This window comes from Podarcis tiliguerta (genome assembly GCF_965153285.1).
Source record: "Podarcis tiliguerta genome assembly, chromosome: 7".
NCBI lineage: Eukaryota > Metazoa > Chordata > Lepidosauria > Squamata > Lacertidae > Podarcis > Podarcis tiliguerta.
The window spans coordinates 48,757,169-48,784,712 of record NC_139540.1 but is presented as its reverse complement, the minus strand read 5'-3'; the positions used below and the strand labels follow the sequence as shown (position 1 = coordinate 48,784,712).

General features: G+C 38.9%; 1 protein-coding gene across 6 annotated transcripts in view; it reads left to right on the top strand.

Annotated features, from left to right (window-relative positions):
* The window catches only part of SPIRE1 (spire type actin nucleation factor 1), an 80,288-nt gene that overhangs the window by 7,187 nt on the left and 45,557 nt on the right, over nt 1-27,544 (top strand). For all 6 annotated transcript variants that reach the window (XM_083450133.1, XM_083450131.1, XM_083450129.1 and 3 more), the window contains exons 2-3: nt 4,847-4,881; nt 19,601-19,831. In XM_083450133.1, the coding sequence (XP_083306259.1) occupies nt 4,847-4,881; nt 19,601-19,831 (266 nt within the window). The remainder of the gene's footprint in view (nt 1-4,846; nt 4,882-19,600; nt 19,832-27,544) is intronic.

The following is a 27,544-nucleotide window of genomic DNA, read 5'->3' as shown; positions in this document are numbered from 1 at the left end:
GCCTGTTGTTTTGGGCACTAGAAACGTGTAGTTTTATAGTCAACACAAAAGCTGGCATTTCCATAATTCTTTTTTACATGATCTCTTTTTTCAGTTGAGATCAGATTCTTAAAGCAGCCAAAATGCTTTCCTTCTCCAAGTACGACTTTCAAGATAAATTGTTTGCTAGGATAAGAGGAGCACCTGTATATGAGGCTACGTTTTGTGATTTTTCAAAGGCTTAATACTGTATTGCTTATTCTCTTGAAAGTTTAGAAAATATATTAGAGACAGAAATCAAGAAATTTCAGGGTTCTAAGGTTTACAAATTTAGTAGGGGTTTTATTCCTTTACTGAACGTTTGATGAAAAAGTTATAAGATTAACAGCGGCTGTCATTCATATGTGATACACCCTGTAGTTCATTGTTCAAATATAATAATTATTTTATTGTTAATATCTTAGGGCACAGTAAGAACATATTATGCAGTCTTCTTACAGGGAAAATATATGTGCAAGGCTGGTTTCTCTTAATTCTTTCTTCTAGCCTGCTTTTCTATCTGTCATTAATAAGCAAAAAGCCATCTATTGTTGAGTTTTGTTTATAACGAAATATTATTTTATTTCCTGAACAAGGTACACACCCAGTTGAGCACTGAGATGTAAAGTGATTTTTTTGGGTTGATTTAACATTACTTTGAATATTAGCCCTAGTTCTCACTGAGGTGGCAAAGGTGTGCCAGGGTTTTACTGCTTTAGGTTTCAATAGGAGGCTCACAGGATTGAACATTCCCCCATATAATATAAATAAAAAAATATATCCACATAGTCAGGTAGCATGTCAGGCTACAGCCTTTCCTCCTGAAATCTAGTTTCTGTGTGCAGAGAATTTGTATGAAGGAGCAATCAGTCATGTGAGTTACAGGCTGAAGTACCACTGTTCAGATAGAGCTTTACAAACTCAGTGAGTACTAGACTTCAATTGTTGAGTCTCTTTTTATGTACGTAATGGAGTTTGAAAGGGTAGACTGCAGCACTCTCAGATAATATTACAGAGCTAAATCTAAAGCCCGTAATTATAACTAAACGCTGGCCAGAGCTTCTGGAGCTACAGTCTGAATGTTTTTTATTGCTTCAGGGTGCTTTGGGTGGAGGCAATGATAACTGAGTTTTATGTCTTAAGTTTTATCCTGGCATTTTGTATATTTTTATTTTATCTAGAATATTATAACACATTTGGAGTAGATGACCTCTGTTCTAAAACAGCAAAGAGTCTTGTGACACCTTAACATCTAACAAATTCATGTTTCAAACTTTGGTTAATTCAAATCCACTTCATCAGATTCATGAAGTGCAATCCTCAATTGGCAGTTGAGGATTATACATGTATTTATTAAATTTATATCCTGCCTTTCTGAAGGAGTCCGGGGCAACAAACACACAAGTGATAAAACATCTTTAAAATATCTTTGAAACAATTTATCTTTAAAACATCTTTAAATGCATTTGGTAAAATGGACTTTGGCCTATGAAAGCTTATGCCATAATAAATTGGTTAGTATTTAATTTGCCGGAGGGACACGGGTGGCGCTGTGGGTAAAACCTCAGCGCCTAGGACTTGCCGATCGTCAGGTCGGCAGTTCGAATCCCCGCGGCGGGGTGCGCTCCCGTTGCTCAGTCCCAGCACCTGCCAACCTAGCAGTTCAAAAGCACCCCCGGGTGCAAGTAGATAAATAGGGACCGCTTACTAGAGGGAAGGTAAATGGCGTTTCCGTGTGCTGCGCTGGCTCGCCAGATGCAGCTTGTCACGCTAGCCACGTGACCTGGAAGTGTCTTCAGACAGCGCTGGCTCCCTGCCTCTTAAGCGAGATGGGCGCGCAACCCCAGAGTCGGACACGACTGGCCGTACGGGCAGGGGTACCTTTACCTTTACCTTTATTTAATGTGCCACAGGAACCTTTGAATAGAAAAAGAGTCGTAGGTCTAAAGGAGGATAAGGAGATTGTTCCAAGCATGGCTAGAATTGCCTGGTCAATCCAGAGGACTTGCTAATACCATTTCTCTACCCTCAGATAAATTACAGCAGCTCTTAAGTGCTTCCCTGCTTGACAATAGAAAGGGAAGTGGTGGCAGTTTAATGAATATAAGAGGAATGCACCTCATACCCTGTTTATCTCATAAGGGAGATGTGGGAGTGATTGCCCCATGGTTAAAGAAATCAGTGAATGTGATGTTCCAGTTAATGCATGTTTTCAATATATAGAGAGGAGCCTTGGAAAGTGTGAATGAGGAAGGAAAGTGGGAGAGGCCAGTGTCTGTATTCTTTACAAGAACTTCTATTGAAATTGAGTCATAGATTTGTATGACTCAGTTAAGTGTCAAGTCTTCAAAGTCAGCAGGGCAAAATGTTAGACATATACTGTCATAACTTCCTGAAAAGTGGGGAAAATAAAAGCATGGCTAGAATTGCAGCACGCTGAAGAACTTGGCAAGCCAGACTTTAAAGTTGTATTTTAAAAACATTTTTTAAATATCTGGATTTAATGAAGTGTGCAAATCTGTTTGTCATGAAGATAGCCCCTTCTTGTGCACAAAGTGTGCTCACTTCCCATCCACCTAAGTGGATCGTTGTGACTCCTAATTTGTCATCCTCCTTTTAGACCACCAGCTGGTGCTGAACATATGAACCTCCTCCCTTCACGGTTCCTTTCAGCCTTGATAATCTTATTGCATGAGGTGTTGCTGTCATCCACCACTGCATCCCATCCCAACATGGAAAGAGTGGTGAACCTTGACAAGCTCTCTGACTTCTGGCAAATCATTCTTAGCCTAACCTACCTCACATAGTTTTGTGCAAATACACTGCCCATTTTCAGATTCTATAAATCTTTAATCTTTTAATAAAGATATCCAAGGAGAATAATATTTAGAATATTTTAGTGCGTACTTTTTTGTGAGAATAAAAGGAGGAATCATTCATACATAGCATCCTGAATGCATTGCAGGAAGAAATGACTAAAAGTTTCATAGTCAATAAAAGGGGGGAGGTGGCTATTGCAGAGACAGGCAGAAGAAGAAGCAATGAGACCCTAACCTAGCTTCAACTTGGGGATGACAGTGGGAGTTCATGATCAGTGGGAGCATGACCCATCCTGCTCACAACTTCTTTGAACTGTTGCCTTCGGGCAGAAGATATAGGACAATGAAAACACGAACCACACGCCTTCTGAATAGTTTCTATCCAAGAGCTCTGATTGCACTAAATAATGATCTCAGGGCCAGTTGTAAGAAATAGCAAGCAGGGAGTAGGAAGGAATGAGATAGGGTTTAGGTCATGTTATGCTTTTAATAGGTCATGTTATATTCTGGATTATGTATGTTTTATAGATTATGTCTGAATGGGATGAGAGTGTTGGAGGTACGTGCAAATGTGTATGTGAAGCCGGTCTTTGGGTGGGTGTTTGATTTTCGTTGTTGTGTATACTGTGTATATACGGACAATGACAAATAAATTTCTATTCTATTCTATCTTACATATGGTACAACACTTCAGAGGGTGGTTTGTAGACTATCTGCCATATTTCTTCTCAGCATGGAGCTGCGGAGGCTGTGAGGCGAAGGTTGTTCCTAGTTTTGTGCTGAGCTTTGGAGATCCTTGCTTCAGACGTTCAGCATGGCATCAGATACCAGACTCCACCCCTCTGAGGCCAGGGCCAGCATGTATTTTAGCTGTCTACTAAGGCCAATCAAAATTTGTCTATTCCTTTTTAAGGCTGATTTTTTTGGTAACAATTTTGTTAATATTTATTTATTCAAAAGCAGAATAAAATGAAGGTTGTGAAATATTGGCTAACTTGTCAATCAAATTGTGCACAGCTTATTGCTTCCAGGGTTATTTGCTTGTGTCAGGTTAAGTTATGCATGTGCAGGATGGAGGAGGTATAAACATGCATCACATTATCTGATTCAATGGAAGACATTTTCATAATGTTATTTTCTCTCCCAATGAGTTTGTGAGAATGTTTTTTTACTGAGTTACTGGGAAACTCAGACAATGAGAGGGGAACACCTTTGTTGTTTGTTAAGATGCTTATCTTAAGAAATAGAAACTTTCTTGGGGGAGAGTATTGTATATATTTCATGGAACAGACAAATACTTGTTCAGATTTCATTGAGTGGCAAATTTAAGATTTTAAAAATGTATATAGCAGTGCACCAGTAGCAATTAAGCCTCACCATGAACAGTGCATTGTCAACCAGGGCCCTGATCCTTGCTCCATCTTCCTCCAGCAGTGGATTAGAAGAAGAAAGCGCTTTACAGAAGCAAAAAATGATCAATTCACATAGGCCATCTGAGAAAGGAAGAGTCCTGGAGACTCAACTATACAGCTCCGAATAAAACATTTTAAGTGTGTTTTAAATGCAATATACAATGTGATACTAGATGGCGATGGTGAGCGTTTTTATATGTGTGTAGACGTGTACATTTTTAATATGTGTGTACATTCCACCCCAGTGCCATTTCCTCGCTTCCATGTAGCACCTGTATGGAGTGAAAGGAACAGTATTCCCATTTACCACCATCCCTGAAGATTTTTGCTTTGCACAGAGTTCTCAGGAAAAAAGAAGCAACACAGCTTCTTCGCTTCCTAAGTACGTGTACAAAGTGAAAGGATCATCTCCTTCTCTGGTCATCTGCAATATGCAATGAACAGGGAAATGTAATAGTCCATGGATGATGGGAGTTGTAGTCTACATGGGGAAAGAGGATGCATCAGATTTTTTTCTAATCTTTTCTAATCTTGTTTTTGGAATTGATTGTTTATTTTTAAAAGGTGAAAATAACTCTTTTTTGTTTTTAATTTCAGGTAAATCAGAACATTTACGCTGTCCAGAAACAGAGGTAAGAACTTGTAAAAGTGTTTGTTCTGTTTGATACACTAGTGTAGTGAATCTTAGGGCATTTATATATAGCTCTCCCAGGTATCTGTACTGATACGCTGAGAGAGCACTGCCCCAGGGGAGAGAAATGTGTGCAGTCTGTCAGCTCACAACCCCTCTGAATACAGAAGAAAGCTTCAAGCAGTGGAGCTTTCAAAATGCAAATGCTAAGCAGGGAAAGGACTTCTTTTGGCTAGGCAGATGCTGCAATGGAGGGAAGAGCAAAATGGTCAAGCAGTCCACAATCAGAGCAGCTCTTCCTCTTTTTCAGCTTTCCCAACTTTTCTAGCTTTTTGCTGTCCTTGACCAGCACCATCAACTGTCTCTTGTGATGGTCTACGTGAAAGCCCCATGCAGGCAGCTTCACACCAGTGTTAGAAACTGAGATATGAAAGCTAGGAGCTAAATGGCACCTTAAACCTAGGTTATGGGGGCAACAATGGAATGTCTAGGTGTTCTTTTTTATAACAAGAATACAAAGCTGAAAATGAATGAACTGCAGCTAAAATATTATGTTCATTTTTCACATGGTCTAGTCCTTCCCCTGCCCACCCTCCTAATATTCTTAAGAGGGTCTCTTCTCCAGTCTTCAGAAAGTAGCTAAAAGTGGGGAACCAGAAAAAGGTCCTCCTTTTCTTCCACTCTGCAGTTTTAATCTGAAATTTTAGGTGCAGTACTGCGCCCAGAGCTCAGAAACTGCTCACATGAATGAAATTCCATGTTGCAAAATGCGCTTAGAACAATGGGAGTTTCGAACAGTGCTTCACTGCTCCTTATACCCCCCAAAACTAAGGGTTCAATGAGGAGCATTTCAAAATGTTCCCCACTGCTCCTGAAAGCGCTGAAAGTCAGGTTTAATTCACACATGCTGATTTCACAGCTCTGTCGGTTATTTTCTCATAGGAAAAACTTGAGCTCTTTAAAGAATATGAGAGCTGTGTTTGACCCATGTTTATTTCTTTTTAGCGCTGAGAGAAATCTGTATGATTCCGCTTAGTATCTTAACAGCTGTACCCAATGCTAGGGAAATTTCCCAGGAGCACTTACATATTATTTGATGCAGTTGTATCCTGCCCTTCATAGAGCTTAAAGTGGTATTTTAGCCTCAAAATACCGCTGGAAGAGAGGTTGGTTGAGTGATGGTAACTTGCTCAAACAATGTAGTTAGTTTTGCAAGAATTTGGACATAGGATTTCCACCACATTAAAAACCATTCTAGCCACTGTGTCATAATTGTCAGGGAATATAAAGTTTCTATAAAGAACAAGATCCAACCTCTTTCCAGGCAGAGTTTTTGTAGCTTTTGCCCTCACCTGTCGGTCAGGGTAAACTGGGAGTCTTGTGTGGCTGATCTGTATCTCTACCACCTTGCCTCAAGGGCTCTCTCACATGATAATGCTACTGTTGACTCTTTTGATGAAAAGGGTATTTGATAGTAATCAGTTTTCATTGGAGGCATTGATTTGGCTACTGAGTTTCTAGGATTTAGGGACTTGGATAGTTATTGTTTCTGACTCATATGCTGGCTTCTGTATCTCGATGGCCCTGTGCTTGCTATGCTGCTGCTGAGATTTAATATGCAACTGCCCCCTGGTTTTTGACACTATTTTTAATACACTAGAAATACACTGAATTACTAATAGTGGTGGGAAGATCTCTGTACTTTCTGGAGATAAAAATCAGCTGTGTTTTACCAGAGCTTGGAAAAGATAGAAAATCATTCATTGTGACCTTAAACCACACTATTCACTGCTGCAGCTCCTGTCATATGACATCATGCATAAAATTCAAGATAGTTCTTATTTAGAAACAAAATAAAGCTTGCCATGTGAGTGGAATAGAAATACTCCCTCCCCCCCTTAGAAATAGAAATAGCATGATGTGGAAAAAGTGGGTATAGATGTTTTTCTCCCTCTCTCATAACAGTAGGACTCAGGGACATCCAATGAAACTGAGTCTTGGAAGATTCAGGATAGACAAAATATGTGCTACTTCACACTACGGAATTAACTATGGAATTCTCTCCCACAAGATGTGGCTACCAACTTAGGTGGCTTTGGAAGATTAGATTAATTTATGAAAGATAAGGCTATTGCCATGATGGGTATGTGCCAGGGACTGACTAGAAACTGAGGAGTGGTGGCTGGATTTGGGTGAGTGGGCACCGGAAGAAGGGGGGTTGGAGATTGACTTGGAGGAAGGGATCAGTGATCTGGGGGAGCCTGTAACAGCCAGGAGATGAGAGGCAGGAGAAGCTGCGGGATTGGAGAGTGCAGAACAGGTGCAGGAGGAGAGAGAAATAGGTCAGGCTGGTGTAAAGGGCTTCCACACCTCTTCCTTCTGCCCCCACCTCCTGCTCCACTGTCTCCCAGCACCAGAAGAGGATTGAAGAGCAAAAGGTTCCACTCAGGTGGAATCATTGTCTGCTTGCACGCAGCTCAGGGGGGCGGGGGGGGGGGACAACATAAATGGAGGTTGAAGGCAGGGCCTCTTTGTTCAGCAACTCCCTCATCGGGTGCACACCTGGAAGTAGCTGAGACACGTAGGCCTGATAGACATGCCTTTTGCTAACTTGTAAGTGTGCTTTTGACAATAAAGTGTTAGCTGTTTACTCAGGATGTCCATTCCTTTACCTGACAGCACTGTGACAGTATGTTGTTACTCCGCTGTCAGAAGCAGTATGGCTCTGAACACCAGTTTCAGGGAATTGTGGGTTGTGCCCATGTTCTGTTTGCATGCTTCTCATGGGTGTTTGGGTGGCCACTATGAGAACATTGTGCTGCACTAGGTGGGCCTCTGTCCTGATCCATCAAGGTTTTCTTATATTCTTATATCATGCTCAAAGCAAAATAGGTATGGTCTGTCAATGACACCTGCAGCCAATGTTTTGAATAGTTATTTCAAATTACTATGTTATATTCTTCCTTCTGGCTTCTTCATCTGTCTTATCACTCTGGACCGCTCTTGACTTCTGTTAGCCTTTTCAGGACTTTGCCTGCCATTTTGTGGGCTTCAGCTTCTGTCCCTTGCCCACTGTCTGTCCTGCACCTTTTTAAGATCAGAGAAATGCAGCTTAGTATTTGTGGGTGGCAATTAATAATAATAATAATAATAATAATAATAATAATTAATAATAATACAGGCTTAATAGATAAAATTATTAATCATCATCTATGGTCTGTACAATGTAATAGTAAAATAGAACAATTCAGTTTTGAGATTTTTTTTCTTGGGAGTTTGCAAAAATGCTTGGGCTTGCCTCGTGTTCCTTATTTCAAGGAATACTTCGCTGTTTAATAAGGAACAGGGGGCAAACTTCCATGGAAGGCAAAACAAAGTTTTAGGCCAGTAACATACATTAAATTAAAGATTCAGTTTAATAAAATGGCAGTGTACAATACAAGTTGTTGTTCTTTTCTTCAGCATTTATAGCACAAACATTCTGCTTGGCCTTTGAAAATATGTACAGTAGTACAAAATGTGACAAATAACTGAGGTAGCCCAGCCAAAGTACTTTCATGGTTCAGTTGGAAAGGCAGCTCTAGTACTCTCAAGGGCAAAGAGAACCTTCAATCATTATTTCCATTTTCCAAAACTTTCTGAGAAATCTTAATACAAAAGCTGTTTACTATGCAATATGACTAGGGTAGTATTTTTATCATCATATGCAGGACTGAAGCTAGTAAGTGGTAAAGTTTATAAAATGTTATGTCCATAATTATAGGCTAAAAATAGAAACTATATTGTGAGCTACAGTGTAGGGTTCAAAAAGACTTACATAAGAATTGTTCTGGGTCCCTGAATAATGGGTGTAGAAACCTATAATGTGCACTATTGGGGACAATACAATTTTGTGTATATTCATGACATTGTGTTTAAAAAGTTGGTTGCAGCATAGTTTGGTAGACACAGTTTCAGAGACAATGATGAGAGCTGCAGTGGCAGCTGCAGGAGGTATAGTGATTAGCCACTCTTTCCCTCTGTCAGAGGCGGAATGCTCCTGAATACTAGTTGCTGGCAATCACAAATGAGGTGTGTGTCTGGTTGGTCATTGTGATAAAAGAACGCTGGACTAGATGGACCTTGACTTGATCTACTCCATGCTTATTAAATAACATATATTAAGTTCTCATGTAGTTAAATAAACAAACCCAAGTGTGGAGTACTTATCTGTTCCATCAAGTGTGGACGTGTATAGAGAGAGATGTATCCTTCAAAATAAAATCCTAAATTGAACAAGTTAATATATTTTTCCCCACCTTGGCTGAAGGACAATTATTTGCTTTAAAAGTTTGAATAATTGAAATTGGATAATATAAATTGTAGGCATGATCCAATCCAATGCTTAAGAAGCAGGCATTCTGTGATAGAAGTGGGAGTTGCTAGCATTTAATTGTGCTTGCGTACTGACACAGTAGATTACTAAATTTCATATTTAACCAGCTCTAGCATCTCCACTATTTTTTATGTACAATGAGATGTAACTTTTGCAGAAGTTGAAATTAAAAGAGGGAAAGCTTCCCAAGTTCAACATGTTTATTTGATACATGAACTTCCACAGTTACATGGTGAAAGACATTACGTTTATATGAAAGCATTTTGGAGATGAAGAAGCTTGAAGATGATTTGGGTGGGGATGGGGACCTCATGGCAGAAGAGAGGAAGGGGAAGTTCCACTTGCTTGGGCAGAAATCCATTATACCGGCAGGCTGACACTATTAGAGGTGACCCTATATTATATATGCATTATTGTATTTCATTTACCGGTAGTTTTGTTTGGAAATGAAATAGTAAGGGTCTTGGGCAGGAGGGCATTCTCCCCTGTGTAGTTAGCTGAATGCTGTTGGATTCATGTTGCAACCAGCCTAAGAGACATATGAGCTTGACAGATCAAAATCCTGAAGAACAGGTGTAGATCTCCTGAGATTGTATCTCATAGGCTAGTCATTGTGCATTAATTACAATTGGCTATTTGTACAGCAGACTTTTACTTCAGTGCTGCACTTTTAGCTATGTCTGTGGTAGAGTGCTCTTTCTTGTTGTTTGCCAAAGCATTTCTGTATGGTGCAAATGCTGCTGATGTGTCAGAAGTATGCTTTATCTGAGATCTTAAAAAGTATGTGCTTTGTGACTGCAAATGCTATTTTAATTAGTTTTTGTAACTACTTATAATTAGCTGTGCCATGCATTGGATTTTAAAAATGCTATTTTCATTCATCACTACTGGATTTTCAATTATAAGGAATAATTTTATTTGTTTCAAGTATGATTCTTTGCACAAATGACTATTGTTTATTTTATTTACTTAAAACCATGAGGCTGCTAATTTGTTTCTGAATAAAACACAGGTTTGTCCAGAAATCAAAGACTATTTTCTTTGCAGGCCACAAGCAAACCTTCTGTTTTAGCAGGCATTTTTAGGAGTTTTCTTTTTGTATGTTTTTATTGTTTTATCCACTGTATGCTTTTTGAAATATTATTGCACGTGGCTTAGAAACTTTGTTGATTCAGTGATATATAAATAGCTGAAATAAATAATAAATAAGGCGTTCGGGTATATTATAATCTTCATGCCTAGACTGACAAAGAGCTGACAGTTTCAAGTGAATTGTTCAAACATTCAACACCAGTGATTCAGAAATGGTATTTTCTTGTGAAAAAGGCATGGGGAACTTCTTTTCTCTAACCATCTAATATCCAATTGCAAGGGCTGCAAAGGCAATAGAGCGTATTATCTAGTGCCTCCTTCCATTATTCTTCAATTTAATTAGGGCAGTCAGCTGCTTATCTTTAGCAATCATGAAGTGTTGGACTTTCAGCTTCATCCTGCAAGGAGATTATTCATCCATCTGACTTGTTAGGCACCCATTCATCCTGCTTACTAGGCACCCATTCATCCTTATGCCTCCAGTGACTACTTTGCTTACTATTCAGATACTATCATTCCTCGGGATGTTGGGGATAAAGTTAAAGACTAGATTAATGCTGGGAGCAGACAACTGCTGTTTAAAATCCATTATTATACTGTTAAAATAGAATTGATGGCTACTCTGATCAGGTTTTTTCCCTATGACCTTGAATACCCTTCGGCTGGCCATCCATTCAAGCTGTAAGGGTGAAAGTTTACATCTCACTAAATATCCTACAACCAATATTTAATAGTCAAAACTGTTTCACAGAAAATTCAAATCTTATATGGAACTCTTATGATGCGTTTCATTAAAAACTCACACAAAACCATGGGGGTTACTTTGTTTGAAATGCTGTATATATAAAGCTTCCTTTATATTTTTTTACTTGCAATAATCCACTTGCCCAACATAAGAAGTAATTCATTTAGGGCCTTTTCAGATGTGAGAGACTTGTTCAGTTTATGCACTTAGTACAGATCCAGCACCAGTAGGCTGCAAAGTACTGGTAACTTATATGGGGAATAGCAATGGTGATATAATGCTTTCTTCCAAGAGACTGAGAACATGACATTACATCACATTTATAATATAGTCATAATTTATAATAACCATAAGCTTCAAAATATTTGTTGTGGTTTTGGATGCCATTCATGATATGACAGAAATAAAATATTCTGTTCTGATAATTTTTCAAGATTCAGGGTTGTTTCATATGTTTTTGGATATAGCTGACACTGTGAACTTTTCTAATGTTTACACTGTTAGGACCCAGTTCAATTTTTAATTAGCTTTTCACATCACTAACATATTTTAGGAAAAACAAACTCCCACTAGATTTTTTACATTGTTGTAGTGGGGAAAGTTTCAGGAAATTATCTAACTCTTATGCAATTCTTAGCAACTATGAGATTTAAAATGAAACTACTGCAGTGGCCTGATACTAGAAATGATGTGTCACATCCTATCTAGTTACAGTGAATATTATAACAGTGTATTAAGTATCCAGTCACTAATGTAAAATTGATAATGCAAAACATACCCTTAGTAGTTGAATGTTTAGTATTGTAATGATAAAATTAATTGTTAATGTTGTTTGTAAGCAACAAAGTGTTGGCTATGATTGCACAAACCAAGAAATAATAATCTGGTTCTCTGAGTTATCTGAAATTACAACTTGATCCCCTACTTGATTTAGAACAGTTAAGTAATATAACATCATGTCATAGCATTAAGCAGATTCCCTAGCAGCATTAAGGATTTTCTGGGGGGTTTTATCAGCACAGAGCAAAATCCTCATTCAGTTAAATTATGTAATGTATTATAAATACAGTTTTATTAATGAATGCCATGCAGATGATGGAAGCTGCTTGGGACAGCCTTTTTTAATGAAAGTTTGTAAAACACATTTTGCTTTCTATTTTGAACATTATTACATAGGACGAATCATCTATAGCTAGTGTTCACTGCAGTGGCCAACCAGGTGCCACTGGCAAACCCTCAAATAGGACCTGAATGGTGCTCTCCCGACTTGTAATTCCCAGCATCTGCTCATAGCTGTCAACTTTTCCCTTTTTTTAAGGGAAATTCCCTTATTCCAAATAGGATTCCTTGCAAGAAAAGGAAAAGTTGACAGCTATCTAGCAATGTTTTCAGTCAGTTCCCCCAGAACAGATGTTAAGCAAACAAGCCTATAATTTCAATGATCTCCCCTGGATATCTTTTTGAAAGTTTGTGTTTGTGTGGCCTCCTCAGTCCTCTGGTATGGAGGCTAATCTTAAAGGACAAATTACATAATTTTGTTAGAAGAATAGCAATTTCACATTTGAGTTCTTTAAATACTCTCAGGTGGATGCTATCCAGACCGTATGATTTGTTTGTTTTTATTTTGTTAGTAAGACCTAAAATTGCATCTTTTGTTGCCACTATTTGCCTTTTTTCCTGTGAAAGTCAGTTCAGGTGCTGGGAGCTGCCCTATATATTCTGCTGTGAAGACTGCATCTTCATTCAGCTTCTTTGCCATCTCTTTTCCTCTTTTAGCACACCTCTGCCTCACTTGTCATCCAAAGATCCTAACACATCCCTGCCGGACTCCCTAAAATTTTATAGTTTAACTGTGTGCTTCTTTTTCTAGCACCCCCTATTGTATGATTGAATTTGTTTGCCAGCATTTGTATTACTTTTTTTCTCCTCGTTTGAACAATACTTCCATTTTCTAAAGGGAACCTTCTTGTCCTTAATAGCTTCTTTGACTCTGCTCATTAACTAACCACACAGGCAGCTTCTTGACTCAGGTGGTACCTTTTCTGATCTGTGGTTTACATTCTGGCTGAGCTTCTAATATTATGGTTTTAAAGCGTTTTGGAGAGATTTGATCCTCTTAACTTTGCCTTTCAACTTCCTTTTTATCAATCCCCTCAATTTGGGGAAGTTTCCTTTTTTGAAGTGAAACGAGACTGTTGGATATTCTTGGCAATTGACCATGTACATGTATATTAAATTTGATAGAACTATGGTCACTGCCTTCAATCAGTACAGCAACTTACACCTCTCTCCTTAAGGAACTTGCTTCATGCTACTACTTCTGCCAGGAGGTTTACTAGCCCCACCTTAAATCTCTTTATATTTGTTTTAAAATACTGTATTGTGCTTGTTGCCTTATTTATTTCTTTTACACTGCCTCTCACTGTAGTTGTTCAGGGAGGTATTCTTAATTCTATTCATACTCAACAAAGGGATGTCTCTTATCCTAGCTGGCTAACTAAAAAAAGGAAGGGAAAATCTGTTCTAGAAAGACCAAATAAATTTTATTTTAAGCTTATCATTTATTTACTATTTCAGAGCCATTACTAGATTTCAGTCAAAGTCATCCCCAAAATGGAAGTAATGGAGTGTTTGTGTTCATCTGTAAATTCAGGGTAATTCTAGCTTCAGTGAATGCAGATAATTCCATGGAATGTTTTGTCATAGCTTTTTGCAGAAAACAGCTAAGCATACTGACTAGTATTTTATGTGAATGTTCGTAATTGGCCAATCATATAGAGAAGCAATTCTCAAGTGAATATGTCCAGCAGGTGGATTATTGGACATTACAATGTTATTTTGATTTCAGTTCAACCTTGGCAGTAACCTATTTTTGTAAAATAGAAACCGTGACTTGTCCAACAAAATTGTTAAGAAGGTGAGTGATATATTGATAAATGATGTGGCCTGATATATTAGGCACTCAGTGAGTTGGTGTGTAAAGACAAACATTTCTCAAGAACAGAAGCAGAGAACAAAAAGCAAAAAAAAAAGCAGCCATTTTGAGGAGTACACACAGTGTTAAATATAATTTCCCCACCTTCTGGTCTGCTATGGCATCATTTACAGAGCTTGTACTAGGACCACATTACAGGAGCAATAAGTTGGAAGTAGAGCATCTGTTTTATTGTCACAAGTTTTAGATTTAATCCTAGCACTGCCAGTTAATGGATCTCTGGTTGAGAAAGACCTCTGCCTGAGAATTAAAAATTGTGAAGTCGTACTACTGGATTATTCTGCAGTCACTTTTAGACCACCACAGTGGAAGACAGCTCCTTATCATCTTAGAAAATAATTCACACAGAAGGATTAGTGAAATGAAATGAAACAAAAAAACACAAAAAACTGTTCTGTGTTCTATAATTCAGGAGCTGGAATTATTCATTGATATTTAAAATATCAAAAGAGTTGAGGCCCCAGAGGCAGCTTAGTTAATTGACTTGTTTTGACATCCTTTGGTGCTTTCATATTAATTGATGTTTCTTTTTTAAAAAGTTTGTTTTTTGTAGTCCTTACTATTTATACGACATTCAATGAAAGCTGCCTCTCTTCTATCTAGTGCCCAGTTCTGCTGGTCTTTATATGACTTTTGTATTCTGCTGGTCTTTATATGACTTTGTATGACTTTACGCTGCTTAATGGCTGCTACTTTTTAATGATCTCTCATTGTACCATTTTAAATAACAAAATGTGTACTTTTAATTTTAAATAAAAGGATTAGCTCTTTCTGCTCGCACACCATAAAGGAGATTAAGTAGAGCTGTAAAGTTCACTAGGAAGTTGTGAGGAGAAATTTGGATGCAAGGTGGTTTAAGTCTGCTAGTTAGGTGTAACTGTTCAACAAATACCTGCTGTGCATACCAGAAGCTGTGTGCCTTCTGCTTGATATTCCCATTTACTTTCTCATTCCTGTATCGCTTCCTCACTTTCCCAAGTAGACAGATCATGTTTTTTAAACTCTTTTGGACTTAAAATTGCTTGTTGTTCAGCAGAACAAGGAGCAAATTTATGTTCTGCCTTACTACTGAATAAGATCTTATCCCATCACTTGTGGATTTTTAGGAGACATTGAAGTGGTATATTTGCAACTACATATCTACTAATCTGCTTTTAAAAACTGTAAAGGTTGTATTTCCTTGAGACAAGATTATGCCAGTGTCCACATTCTTCATTGCCTGATAAAGGATACAGACACACTAGTTTATGAATAATGTGACTTTGTGCATTTGAGTGTAAATAGCACTGGTAGAATCACTACCTTTTTTGTAATCCAGTACAGATAGATTCCTGTGCCTGTCAACAATCTGAATATCCTAGTTTGGTTGTACCGCAGCTTGTTGCATTTGCTCAGCTAATCCATGATATGATGACCGATATGTCAGCTCATTGCACTCAGTTTGGACTAACTCACAGTAATACTAGGAATTTTAATCACTGCAGACATACCTTAAAAAGAGGTACAAGATATGTTTATCTCCCAAAATGTCGTAGTTAGTGTTAGCATAGATATATGTTGCACAGAAACTGAAAAAATATGTCAGTAAACTTTGCACTAGATGAAACACTCTAATTATCTGACTGCATTAAACAGGTAGTAAGATTAAACAGGTAATAAACCAAGAAAGTAATGCACTTTAAATATTTTCATAACTCCTCCTTTCTAATAAAACTTGTTTCTTGGTTTACTGAGGGAGTTCACTTGAGTACTTTCCAAACAGAAAGATTAACAGTCCTCCAGCCGAAGAGTTTAAACAAAGATTAATTCCCCCTGTGCATACTGTTCTCAAGGATGTTAAAGAAAAGTGATGTGCCAACAAAGAGAATAATGTCTGTGCTACTGGAATTGCTGTTTTGATTATTTTGGCTTTGGAATAAACTAAATGAATTTATTTTATTTTAATTATTTGTTTATTTATTTATTTATTTATTTATTTTATTTTATTTTATTTCCAAAGCGCCCTTTATCCAAGGATCACAGGGCAGTTTACAATATATAAATACAAAAATACATAGCATAGTAACAAACAGAAACAATGCTCCCCCCCAAATACATAAACAGTTTTAAAAGGCCATAGATTGTTTAATTAGCCCAAGGTATGGGATAAGAAGGTTTTTGCCTGGTACCTAACAATATGTAACAAAGGTGTCAGTTGAGTTTTCCCAGGGAGAATATTCCACAAATGGGGAGCGAGTGCAGAAAAGGCCCCTTCTTATTTTGCCGCCCTCTGGACCCCTCATGGAGGAGGCACATGAAGAAGGGCCTCAAATGATGATCTCAGGGTCCGGTTCAGTTCATATGGGGAGAGGTAAATTGTTATCTCAGTGATGCATTAAATTAGTCTTTTAATATAGAATCATAGAATTGTAAAGTTGGAAGGAACCCCAAGGGTCATCTAGACCAACCCCCTGCGTTACAGGAATCTCAATACAGTCTCCCATCCAATTTGAAACTGTACTGGCTTGGCTTAGCTTTGCAAATACACTAGCAGTTTTATTGATGCACCACTGCTTAGCAATGTCATGGACATTCAAAATGACATTGTAATCCTATACATATCTGCTCTACTTCTAAATAGACATATATAGGATTACATTGTCAATTAGCCCCATTGAATTCAGTGGGACTAACTCTCAAGTACATAGGACCACAACCTGAAAAATCTGACTCTTTAGATTGTGTGACTTGCTCCTCTGTAGTGTTTTATCACACCTGTGAATGCATGAAAACACTCCTAAACGGAAGTTAATTCTGTTATTAAACAACAACAATTCATCTGTACGGCTGCTGTGTTACATTATCAATGTTAGGACAGTACCCTTATTAGGCCATCCAAAACACCACAAAATAATGTGCAACCTTTCAAGTTCTCCAGTACGTACTCTCATTTCTGATAGTCTGCTGAATGCACAAGGCCAGTATGTGGGACTGGCCTGCCTGCTACCTCCTTTGACGTGTATAACAGATAAATGGATGGCTAGGCAGAAGAATGATTTGATTGGTTTTAATAGAATGTTTGTGACTGCTTTTGCTGTGGTATAATTTTTCTGCAACTTAGGAAACTTAAGCAGTGTGCACACCATACATTAACCGCCCCCATCCTAAGAAGTGTAGTTTACTCCTCACAGAGCTATAATTCCCAGCACCCTTAACAAACTACAGTTCCTTTTATTCCTTTGGGTGTGATGTGCTTATATGTATGGCACGTACACAGCCTTAGTTTTCAAACAACGTAAGAATCAAGCGTAGCAGAACTTGGCAGGTCCTTTAGCACAGCAGGGTGAAGGGTACTTGGTATTATAGATGATATCCCACTCCTTAGAAACTTATACAAAGATATTTGGAGCTACTCTGACTCTTCTTGACCGCAGACTTATTTGGGCCTCAGACTTATAAAGAGATTACCAGCTCCAAGGAAAAGTCAGATAATTACAAGTGTGGCAGAAAAACAGCCTTTTTAATGTTTATAAGTACAGCTATGCCTTGGAGCTTTGTCACTTTAATTATGAACATGGACAAGCTCAGGAAGAGGGCAAGCACACAAACAATGCCCTATTATATGTAATAAGTGTGGGAGAATGGCATGCATTATAAACATTAACACATGTTTCAAAATGACTGAAAAATAAAAATAGTTTTTAAAAGTTCATCTTAGAAAACATATACTGTCTGTGATATGACTGGCAATCACATAAATGCATCAGCTATAGGGTGGCACTGTTTACACTAGTGGCAAGAAAAATAAGGGTAACCTTTCTGGATAGTGCAAGTGCCAAACCCCTGGGATGCTGACTAGAAGGAATGTTTTTAAATTTTGGATATTGTAGAATTTGTCCTGGTCTGGTGCATGAAATGTATTTTGTTTTATAGTTGTGTGATTTGTGCTCATGCTGTATTGTGATGGCCATTGGCTATAAACAATAAAATTTACTGGAACAGACTGACAAAAAGTAAAAGTTCTCAGGAGAATTAAATCCCCAATATTACTCATATTCTTCTTCTAAAAATAATTAATTTAGTCCATGACCTTTATTAAACCAAACAGAAAAATGTGCCAACTAGATGTTTCCAGACCAAACCCGCCATTAAGCAAGTCAGTTGTAGCAAAAGAAGGTGTGGTTTGGGGCACGTCCATCCCATAGCTGGAAGAATGCAACTGAAGCAGAGAGAGTGAAATATCAGTGCCAGCTGTCCATAAAATAGTGGTTAAAGAGGAATCAAGCACAATCTCTCTTCTTGGCTTGTACAGAGAGGCTTCAATGGCAGATACTCAGCACCTGCAATGATTTTGTTTCAACCTTGAAGCCATTGCAGGTGCTTGTCTTGGGCTCAGGAGAGGGTCCTAGGAAGCCATGTTCATAGCTGAGATAAAGTTGCTCAAGTCTGGAACGTGGGCTTGTTCACCCCTTCAGCCCATGATGCCATTTCCTATTATGGGAGGAAAACTGGACTTGGAAGATGTTCAACTTAGAGTACACGTCTTCCAAATCCAATTCGTCACGACCCCATCACTTTCAGATCCTAGCTGGAGAACAGAAAGTTAGAGCAATCATGTTCTTCTTTAGGCTAACTATTGCTAAAAGCTTGCTTCTGTATGGTACTTTCTGCTACCCATGTTTGTTTCCTGACCACCCCTTAATCCTGTAGGTTTGGGGCAGTGTGCTTTTGCAAGTGAGTCTGGAATTCTAATAATAATGGTAATAAACAGTGTTTTTTATGTACGCCTCTGGGTGTCCCCACTTGGCTGTAGGGACCCATTCTAGAACTTTCCCCTCTTCTGTTTGGGGCGCACAGGTTCAGGGCCGGCCCAATACATTTTGGCACCTGAGACGAAGCACAAAATGGTGCCCCCCTTCCCACCAGAGTGGAAGGGGTGAGTGAACATCTACCTCAGGAACAAGGGGAAGAATAAAGCTCTAGATTGGGATCTGGTGCCCCTGTGGATTCTGCCACCTGAGGCAGTCACCACACCTTGCCTCATGAGTGGACTGGCCCTGCACAGGGGAAATCCCATAGAAAGAGTGGCTGCTGCTAAAATGGCACAAAGGCTGTTACTCCAGTAAAAGTCATACTACATTTTAATATTAAAGTATGTTTGCTGAACATTCTATATAAAAAAGTAACCATTTGTTTTCTGTGAATTATAGTGTACATCTTATTTCTTATTACCTTAATAAGCTCAACATTGTTACATTGTCTTAGTGTTCAAGGTGTAAACATTAAACGCATACACTAACATACCTCATTCTTTTCTTGTGGTTTCAAAACAACCCTCACAAGGAGCAGGATTTAGAGAGTTTGAATACTGGCATCTCATTAATACTGATATTTCCATTTTTGTGCTATATTTGACATCTTCCTGTTTAACTGTGATATAACAGAAAATGTATTTCATGGTTGATATTGTAGCAGTTAATAATAGCAAAATATTAGTACCAATATATCTAAAATGATGTAATCCTTCTTTTCAGGTAATAGAATCACTGGGAATTATTATTTATAAAGCACTGGACTATGGCTTGAAAGAGAATGAAGAGCGAGAGCTAAGTCCCCCCTTGGAACAGCTTATTGATCATATGACCAACACAGTAGAAGCAGATGGGAGCAAAGATGAAGGTTATGAGGCCCTGGATGAAGGAGTAGAAGAAGAAAATGACAAGGGAGACGTTGAAGTTATACAATCTTATCGAGATGTCATGAAGGTACAGACTGGTTATCTGATATTGTTATTTATATTGTTTAGTACCTTTTAACTGCAATACTGACAGTTGTAGTTCAAACACTGGTTACATTATCTCCAACACTCATAATGTTTGCTTAACCCTTTTGATTTCAACAGACTTCAGTGCATACCTTAGTACTTCATTGGGTTGTAGCTACCTTGCATATATTTATTTCTCACATGAAATTTGCTGATAATTCTAGACTTTTGCAGATATTAAAACTGCCTAAGGACACAGTATAGATTCCTATGACATACTATGGTGGTATTATGGATCATCATCAGAGGCCCTTCTTCGTGTGTCTCCTCTGTGACTTGAAAACGGGCCTTTCCTGCAGTGGCTCCCCACTTGTGGAGGGAGACTTGCTTGGTGCCTTGGTTACATGTTTTTGCCTGGCACATGAATATATGTACTTATCTATTTTTGTGTTTGTTTTTTTTAACTGATTGTGCCAGTTCCCTATGGAACAGGAATGAAGTAGGTGGCTTAAAATGCAAAAGGAACATATGAAAGGAGGTTGAGGAACCAGTTCTCTTTAACTCACTGGTGAGAGTTTCTTCTAGTCTCAGAGTGCTTCCAGACTGTCACTATATTCAGGTGTGATTCAGTCAGTTAGTGGCAAATTCAGTCCATGCATTTAAAGTTGATTTGGAGAACTTTTACAGCATACCCAGTTCCTTCCGAAATTGGGCTTTTTACCACAAGGGAAAGTGATGGGGAGATACACTGGAAAATGTGGGCAAGTATTTGCTTGATGCAACATTGTCTAATCTCCCTTCAAACAACTGCTTTGAGATTTTATCTACAGTCAAGCAATATATAAATTTTATGAAATAATAAATTAGAATGAATGCTCAATAAATAGCCACATTGTCTAATCTCCCCACAAACAAACTAGGATGAATGATTCAAGAAACAGGTGGTCTGGAAGTAACCACAGGGAGAAAAATGGCTCTGGAAAAGAGGTTCCAGGGGAAAAGGGAAAGTGAGGGGAGGTGTTCAGCAACCTCTTCTTACCTGTGCCTTCTGCTCTTTGAATTTCCCCCAGTCAGGCTTCTCACTTTTATAGGGATTTGACGGTAACCCAGTTTTAATTTGTGGGTCTGTTACTAGTGGGTCTTGTTTGAACTTTATTGGCCTTCAGGCATTTTATTGATATTTGTAGTATATTTGAGTGCATTGCTAATGCTGCACATAAAAAGACCATTTGTCCACAGTTTTTTCATACAAGTAGATCTGTGGAATTAGATTTGTGGTATTATTTTTGCTATACCCTTTATAGGGATAGTGTGCTGCTAAAGCATATTTATAGCTGGTTATAGATTATGTAACAGTGACACGGGTGGCTTAGGGCATGCCGATAAGAGCCTTGGGCTTGCCGATCAGAAGGTCGGTGGTTTGAATCCCTGCGACGGGGTGAGCTCTCATTGCTCGGTCCCTGCTCCTGCCAACCTAGCAGTTCGAAAACACGTTAAAGTGCAAGTAGATAAATAGGTACCACTCCTGCAGGAAGGTAAACGGTGTATCTGTGTGCTGCTCTGGTTCGCCAGAAGTGGCTTAGTCATGCTGGCCACATGACCCGGAAGCTGTACGTTGGCTCCCTCGGCCAGTAAAGCGAGATGAGTGCCACAACCCCAGAGTCGTCCGTGACTGGACCTTACGGTCAGAGGTCCCTTTACCTTTTATAGAGTGTGACACGTTCTCTTAGGGAGTAGTCCTAAATATGGGAAGTCAGTGTAATTAAGCCACTTTAAATTAAGTCAGCATAAAGTGCACCAGATCCAAACTCCATCCAGAAGCCTGGCAAAGGGAAAACAAGCCTTTAAAATAGCATCTGATTTGCACCACTCTTTTTTGCTGATGTATGTTCTGGTGGGTTGCAAAGCTGAAAGGTGTTAGGATCCAGCATAAGTCTTTCCTTGCCTGGAACTGCCCTCGCTACTCACCTGGAATGCCCATTTTCCAGGGCATGTGCTGGCATAAGTTCAGTCAGTCTCAGGTCAGTCGGCTTAGCCCCAGCTGGACTACAATGAGAAAGTTATACTGGAGTATCTCTGTCTGAGCCAGGATTGGTTACTTATGCCAGCTTAATATGACAGGGCTGTGAACCTGCTGGCTGAGTTGGAGATCTACTATATCTTAACTCAGTCTTCCCAGTGAATCTATTGTTAGGCTTGCACCCTTACTCATAGCAGATCATACTCATTTGCTGGTAGAAGTTCCATAAGCTATTTGCTTGCTGATTTGAACCTATCATTCTTCAAATATCTGTCTTTAAAGGGACAGAGAATGTTATTTTGGCTCTGTTCTGTTTTTTATTCAGCAGCTTGCCTAGAGTACAGATGCGATAACTGCAGTGCAAATCCTCTTAGGAATTTCACCACTGCATTGATGTAATTTTCTCCCCAACCCACACACCTTCATCACATTCCACTTTCCTACAAACTCCTAACAGAGAAGTCTGCATAACTGAACCAGATTAACATCTTAATGCATGTATTGTGTGGCAACAACTGAGTAGCACTATGCAGCATTGGGATGCGGGTGGCGCTGTGGGTTAAAGCCTCAGCACCTAGGACTTGCAGATCGAAAGGTCGGCAGTTCGAATCCCCGCGGCGGGGTGCGCTCCCGTCGTTCGGTCCCAACGCCTGCCAACCTAGCAGTTTGAAAGCACCCTCGGGTGCAAGTAGATAAATAGGGACCGCTTACCAGCGGGAAGGTAAACGGCGTTCCGTGTGCTGCGCTGGCTCACCAGATGCGGCTTTGTCACGCTGGCCACGTGACCCGGAAGTGTCTGCGGAAGCGCTGGCCCCCGGCCTATAGAGTGAGATGGGCGCACAACCCTATAGTCTGTCAAGACTGGCCCGTACGGGCAGGGGTACCTTTACCTTTACCTTATGCAGCATTGCACTGTAGTAGTATCTGATAGCATTTTTTGTGTTGTGATATTTGTGTCAGTTCTATTTTAGTAACACATTCATTACTGAGGGTGTATGCAACAAATTTAGTACCACTGTAAGGAAGATAGTTGGAGGCATGTGGGCTACCTTACTGCCCTTTCACTCATCCATGCCCTTTTCTCTCTCTCTTTTTTAGTTCTAGATAGCATCTTTACAGTCAGCCTCAGAAAGGAGTAAAGCCTACCACATATGTATGGGCTATGAACTGTGAGTGAGCTGGAGTAGTGGGGAAGAGAGTTGGCTCTTTAGTCCTGAACTCAGACCAATGTTCTTTACCACCAAAATATGTTGATACTACATATTTTAGCTATGACAGATTCAAATGAAGCAAGACACAGAACAGTTGAAGAGGGAGTAGCAGCTGTGTGGATATGAATTTTTCTACTGTATTTATTTAGTGTTGTCAGTTTACCTTCTCGCAGTCAGGCATGGATAATTCCTCTGTTACACCTTCAGTGATGGGGGGGGGGGGGGATTAATACATCAATCTGTATGCTCATGTAAGCATTTACTTTCATTAAAGAAATGCATGTGGCCATATGTACTTTTCTAACAGGTTCATATGGGTGATAGCTACTGAAATACACCAATTACCTGTACCTTTCCCAGTTGTGCAGATAACCATGGATCTGCCCTAGAACTGGGTCTCTGAGGATGGCCTCATGTCTGCGATATATGATGAAGCAAAGAATAACATGAGCATATGCACAACACCATGTTATTGAGTAACCATAAAAAGCTCCACCTGAAGGTGAAGAGATCTTGGTAACCTTGAGTATCTGCAATTCCTGCATGACAAATTGAGCACGACTCTGGTGGTAGTGTGTTGGATTAAGCTCTGACTATCTTTTCTGTTTCTGGATATGTAGTATACATCCACAGTGTTTGATGTAAAACTTGAGATACTTAAAACCTCAATACAAATTTATTTAATATTCTTTACACAGACTTTTAGAACTGAAAGTATTCAGGTCATCCATGAATTTGAATTATATTTCTAGTCCTGCTAATCTAACTCAAACCTCTTGACACATTGATCTTAAAGCTTTACAGTATTGCAATATAAATCTTCAGTAGTCTGAAGAAGTTGCTGTATATTTATTTAACAATTTCCAGGCCCCCTTTCCCCCTGCTGATATTCAAAAGTGCTTTCAGAATCTGTTGCTGACAGAAGCAAATGTTTTATAAAAGTTTGAGTGCATTACTGTTCATTGATGTCAAAAAAGGATTCATTTTCCACTAAAAAAAGCATTTCCTAAGCCTTTGGGTACTTGGAACATATAACCTTGTCATACCCTAAACACGGTTTCACTTTAATGAACCATAATGGGTACTATGCTTTGTTATGTTAAGAAAACTCCTGAAATTATGCTATGCAATTTTCTTGCTTCATTGTTCAAAGGGGAAATTCTGTGTTCTCTATCAACTGTGTCAAACTGCAGTTTCTGTGACCCACCATTAGCTTTGTTGTTAACTGTTAACTTTAAGAGATATATTTCATAAAGCAAGGTCAGGTTGAAAGTTAGATGGCTCATAAATTTTAAAAGAGTTCAAGCTCATAGGTGATATTTTCAATGGATATGAGTTGAGAGGAAATACTATTCTTATGTAATTTTTAACTTTATATTAGATTTTATCATTATTGTTTAATAACAATGTTTATCTCTCGTGTGTCTGTATGTGTAGGGTTATAGCCAATTAAATCATACTCAGAGTAGACCATTGGAATCAATGCACTTGGTTGACTTTCCCATTGATTTTGCTTTGTCTATACCAAATAAGACTTGATTAGCTACCATCCCACGAGCTTGTGTTCTGTCTACTCTGTTCAGAACACAGGGCCAGTACAAGACATTTTGCTGCCTGAGGCGAAGGACAAAGTAGTGCCCTCTCCCAAGGCACATAATAAGCCAATTGGATTGGAAGTTGATGTAATATTGGTGAAAGGACAGTGTCCTGAACTGCACTTGAGGGCAGCAGACTAGCATAGGGAGTACAGGGTAGGTCACTTGGCACTCATAGCTCTGGTCACTCCCTGCATCTCAGCATCTGCTGCCAGAGGCAGCTTCCTCACACTGCCTCATCTTAGGGCTGGCCCTGTCAGAACAGTGCAGATTCATGGGTTTTATTGATTTAGATTATTTCTCAAACCATGTTTCTTGTACTGGGAAATTTTGCAGGTAGCATTTTAGATACATCAGGGAAAGCTGTTTAATAACTATCAAATCATACATGTTAATTAAAAAAACAACTGACTACAGATGCAAATCAAAGAGGCCTGTTCAGTCACTTTGTACCACTGCAGCTACAGCAGCTGATATGGCAAATTTGCTTTTCAAACTGAAATGCAGTGTAGCTCCTTTGGGAGTTTGAGTTGCCAAATTGGATATTCAAGCTTACTTTCTCAAGTTTTTGTTTGGCAGAACATTAACTAGGAGCTCTGCACTGCTGTCTTGCTGCCAGCATGCTTTTCATGCAGATACTGACAGAGAAGAAGCAAGTTGCAGCATAAATCCTTGGGTTGAAAATATGCACTGAATTTTGGGGTTGTTTGAGGGGAGAAATCTCGGTCAGCCTCTCATTGAGAGAAATTGATGCCAGGAACTCAATAAAAAGTATTTTAGAGAACTGAGGGCTAAATTAGATTTGGCTGCAACACCTTCTCTGTTTATATCTCAAACAATATATGGAGAACTATACCACCTCTCCTTCCTGATTTTAAAGTAAAAAGGGATATTCTGCTGAGAGTAATATAGCTAGTACTGAAAAATATGATCAGTAAAGGGAATTGCAAAATTATTCTCACATCTGAACATTTGTTTGTTTATCCCTTCCTCCCAAAGGTGCCTAGGGTGGCAATAAAACATCCCAATCTCAAGTTTGTTTAAAAACCTAAGAGTCCAACTGGATTGGGTCAAGATGCCACCCAGTCTAGCACTGTTCTCACAGTGGCCAACCAGATGCCTATGGGAGGCCCACAAAAAGGCCCTGAGCAACTGGTATTAAGAGGTATATTTCCTATGACAGCAGAGGAAGAACATAACCATCATGGCTAGTAGCCACTGATAGCCCTTATTCTCTTTGAATTTGTCTTATCCCCTTTTAAAGCCATCCACGTTGGAGGCCATCTTGTGGGAGCAATTTCCATGTGCACTGTGTGAGGAAATACTTTCTTATATCTGTCCTGAATCTTCCAGCATTCAGCTTTCTTGGTTGTGAAGTAGATACGAACATTTCTCTATGATGTACTGGTATTTGAAAGGCATTGAGATTGGGAACTAATATTTGCAGTTGTCTTTTTATGATGTGCTGATATGTTCCTGTGCAGGGAGATGGCAGCTTTTTTAAACAGAGGGGAAATTTAAGCCTCCATACCACTGTTTTTAATGTAAAAAAAATGTGAGAGGTGACATCAGATAGACCTCATTGTCTGACCTAGTTTGGCCCTTAGTGACATAGCAGTGTTATAGCCACTTGTCAAAACAAACCTAATTGCTAAAGCAGAATGAAGTGCCTGACTTTCAGACAGACAAGTTGTACTGATCGGTTCCAAAGCTGATCTGATCTGTCTGTGAGTTCATCTCATGGTACAAACACCTTTGCTGTCCAGACTTTAACACTAATAAGTACTCTGTGGAGTGAGTTGCATCTTTCAGTTTCACTATCAGCATGATGGTGTTAAATCCACCCAGGCAAATTGGATAAGACAGCAAATAATCTGAACTGAGGATCAGCAAGTCAATCTCTTCTTTTCATCCCTGAGCATAGACTTTACTGTCCTTAAAGTTTTAGCTGTGCTGATTAAAGAGTGGCTCTAGAGAAAATCACAGAAATTGGAAAAGTAACACAATTAATAGTCTTCTGATGTTCGCCACTATGCGATGAACATTTTATTTGAAATAGGTCTATTAATTTTCCTATTTCAGTAAATAAGGACAAAATACATTATTCAGCTGTACTTGAAAAGCTTGTGTTATGCAAAGTCATAGCTGCTGTATACATTACAGTAAAAACAGTTAACAGCAAAGAATGACAAAGCAAACAGAAATTTATAAATCCATCAGCAATACATTATCAACCATAATGTCAGCAGGACCATGGCAATGTTAGGGAACTTCTACTTTTCACACTTTCAGTTGGAAAGTCTCCAGAAGCCAGGCATGATGTTCAGATAATATGGGAATAAAATACATTCTTGTGAAAGTAATGATTGGTCATGAAATATTGACTTTGCATCTTAAGTAACTGTCCATCACAGAATGGCCAACAATAATTGTCCATGGAAATGTCATCCATGGAAATGTCAACCATCTGCATTTAAGATTCCTCTTGTTTCTGGCTTAAATCTTTAGGTATGCTTTAAATTTGCAGCTTCACTGGAAGCATAGCATCTGATATGCTTTCACAATTGTTAGTAACCACAGAAAGAAAACTTATCAAAATAAGCTGTTCAGACTTATTTTTCAGAATTTACTTCACCTTTTAGGTATTACATTTGCTGACTGTGTAGTCTGGGTTTTTTTTTGGATTGGAAACTATAGTTGTGTGTTTTGTGGAAAGGAAATATTACACACCAGATATTGTTTTTGAAGCACATTATAGCATTAGTTACCTTTGAATTATGATTTTGTGACTTGGAACTAGCGAGTTTTTGTTCTAGTTCTTGTTCTAAATTCTAGTTTTTGTTGTTCACCACCACCTTCCATCCTGCATTTTGTTGTTTGATTCATAT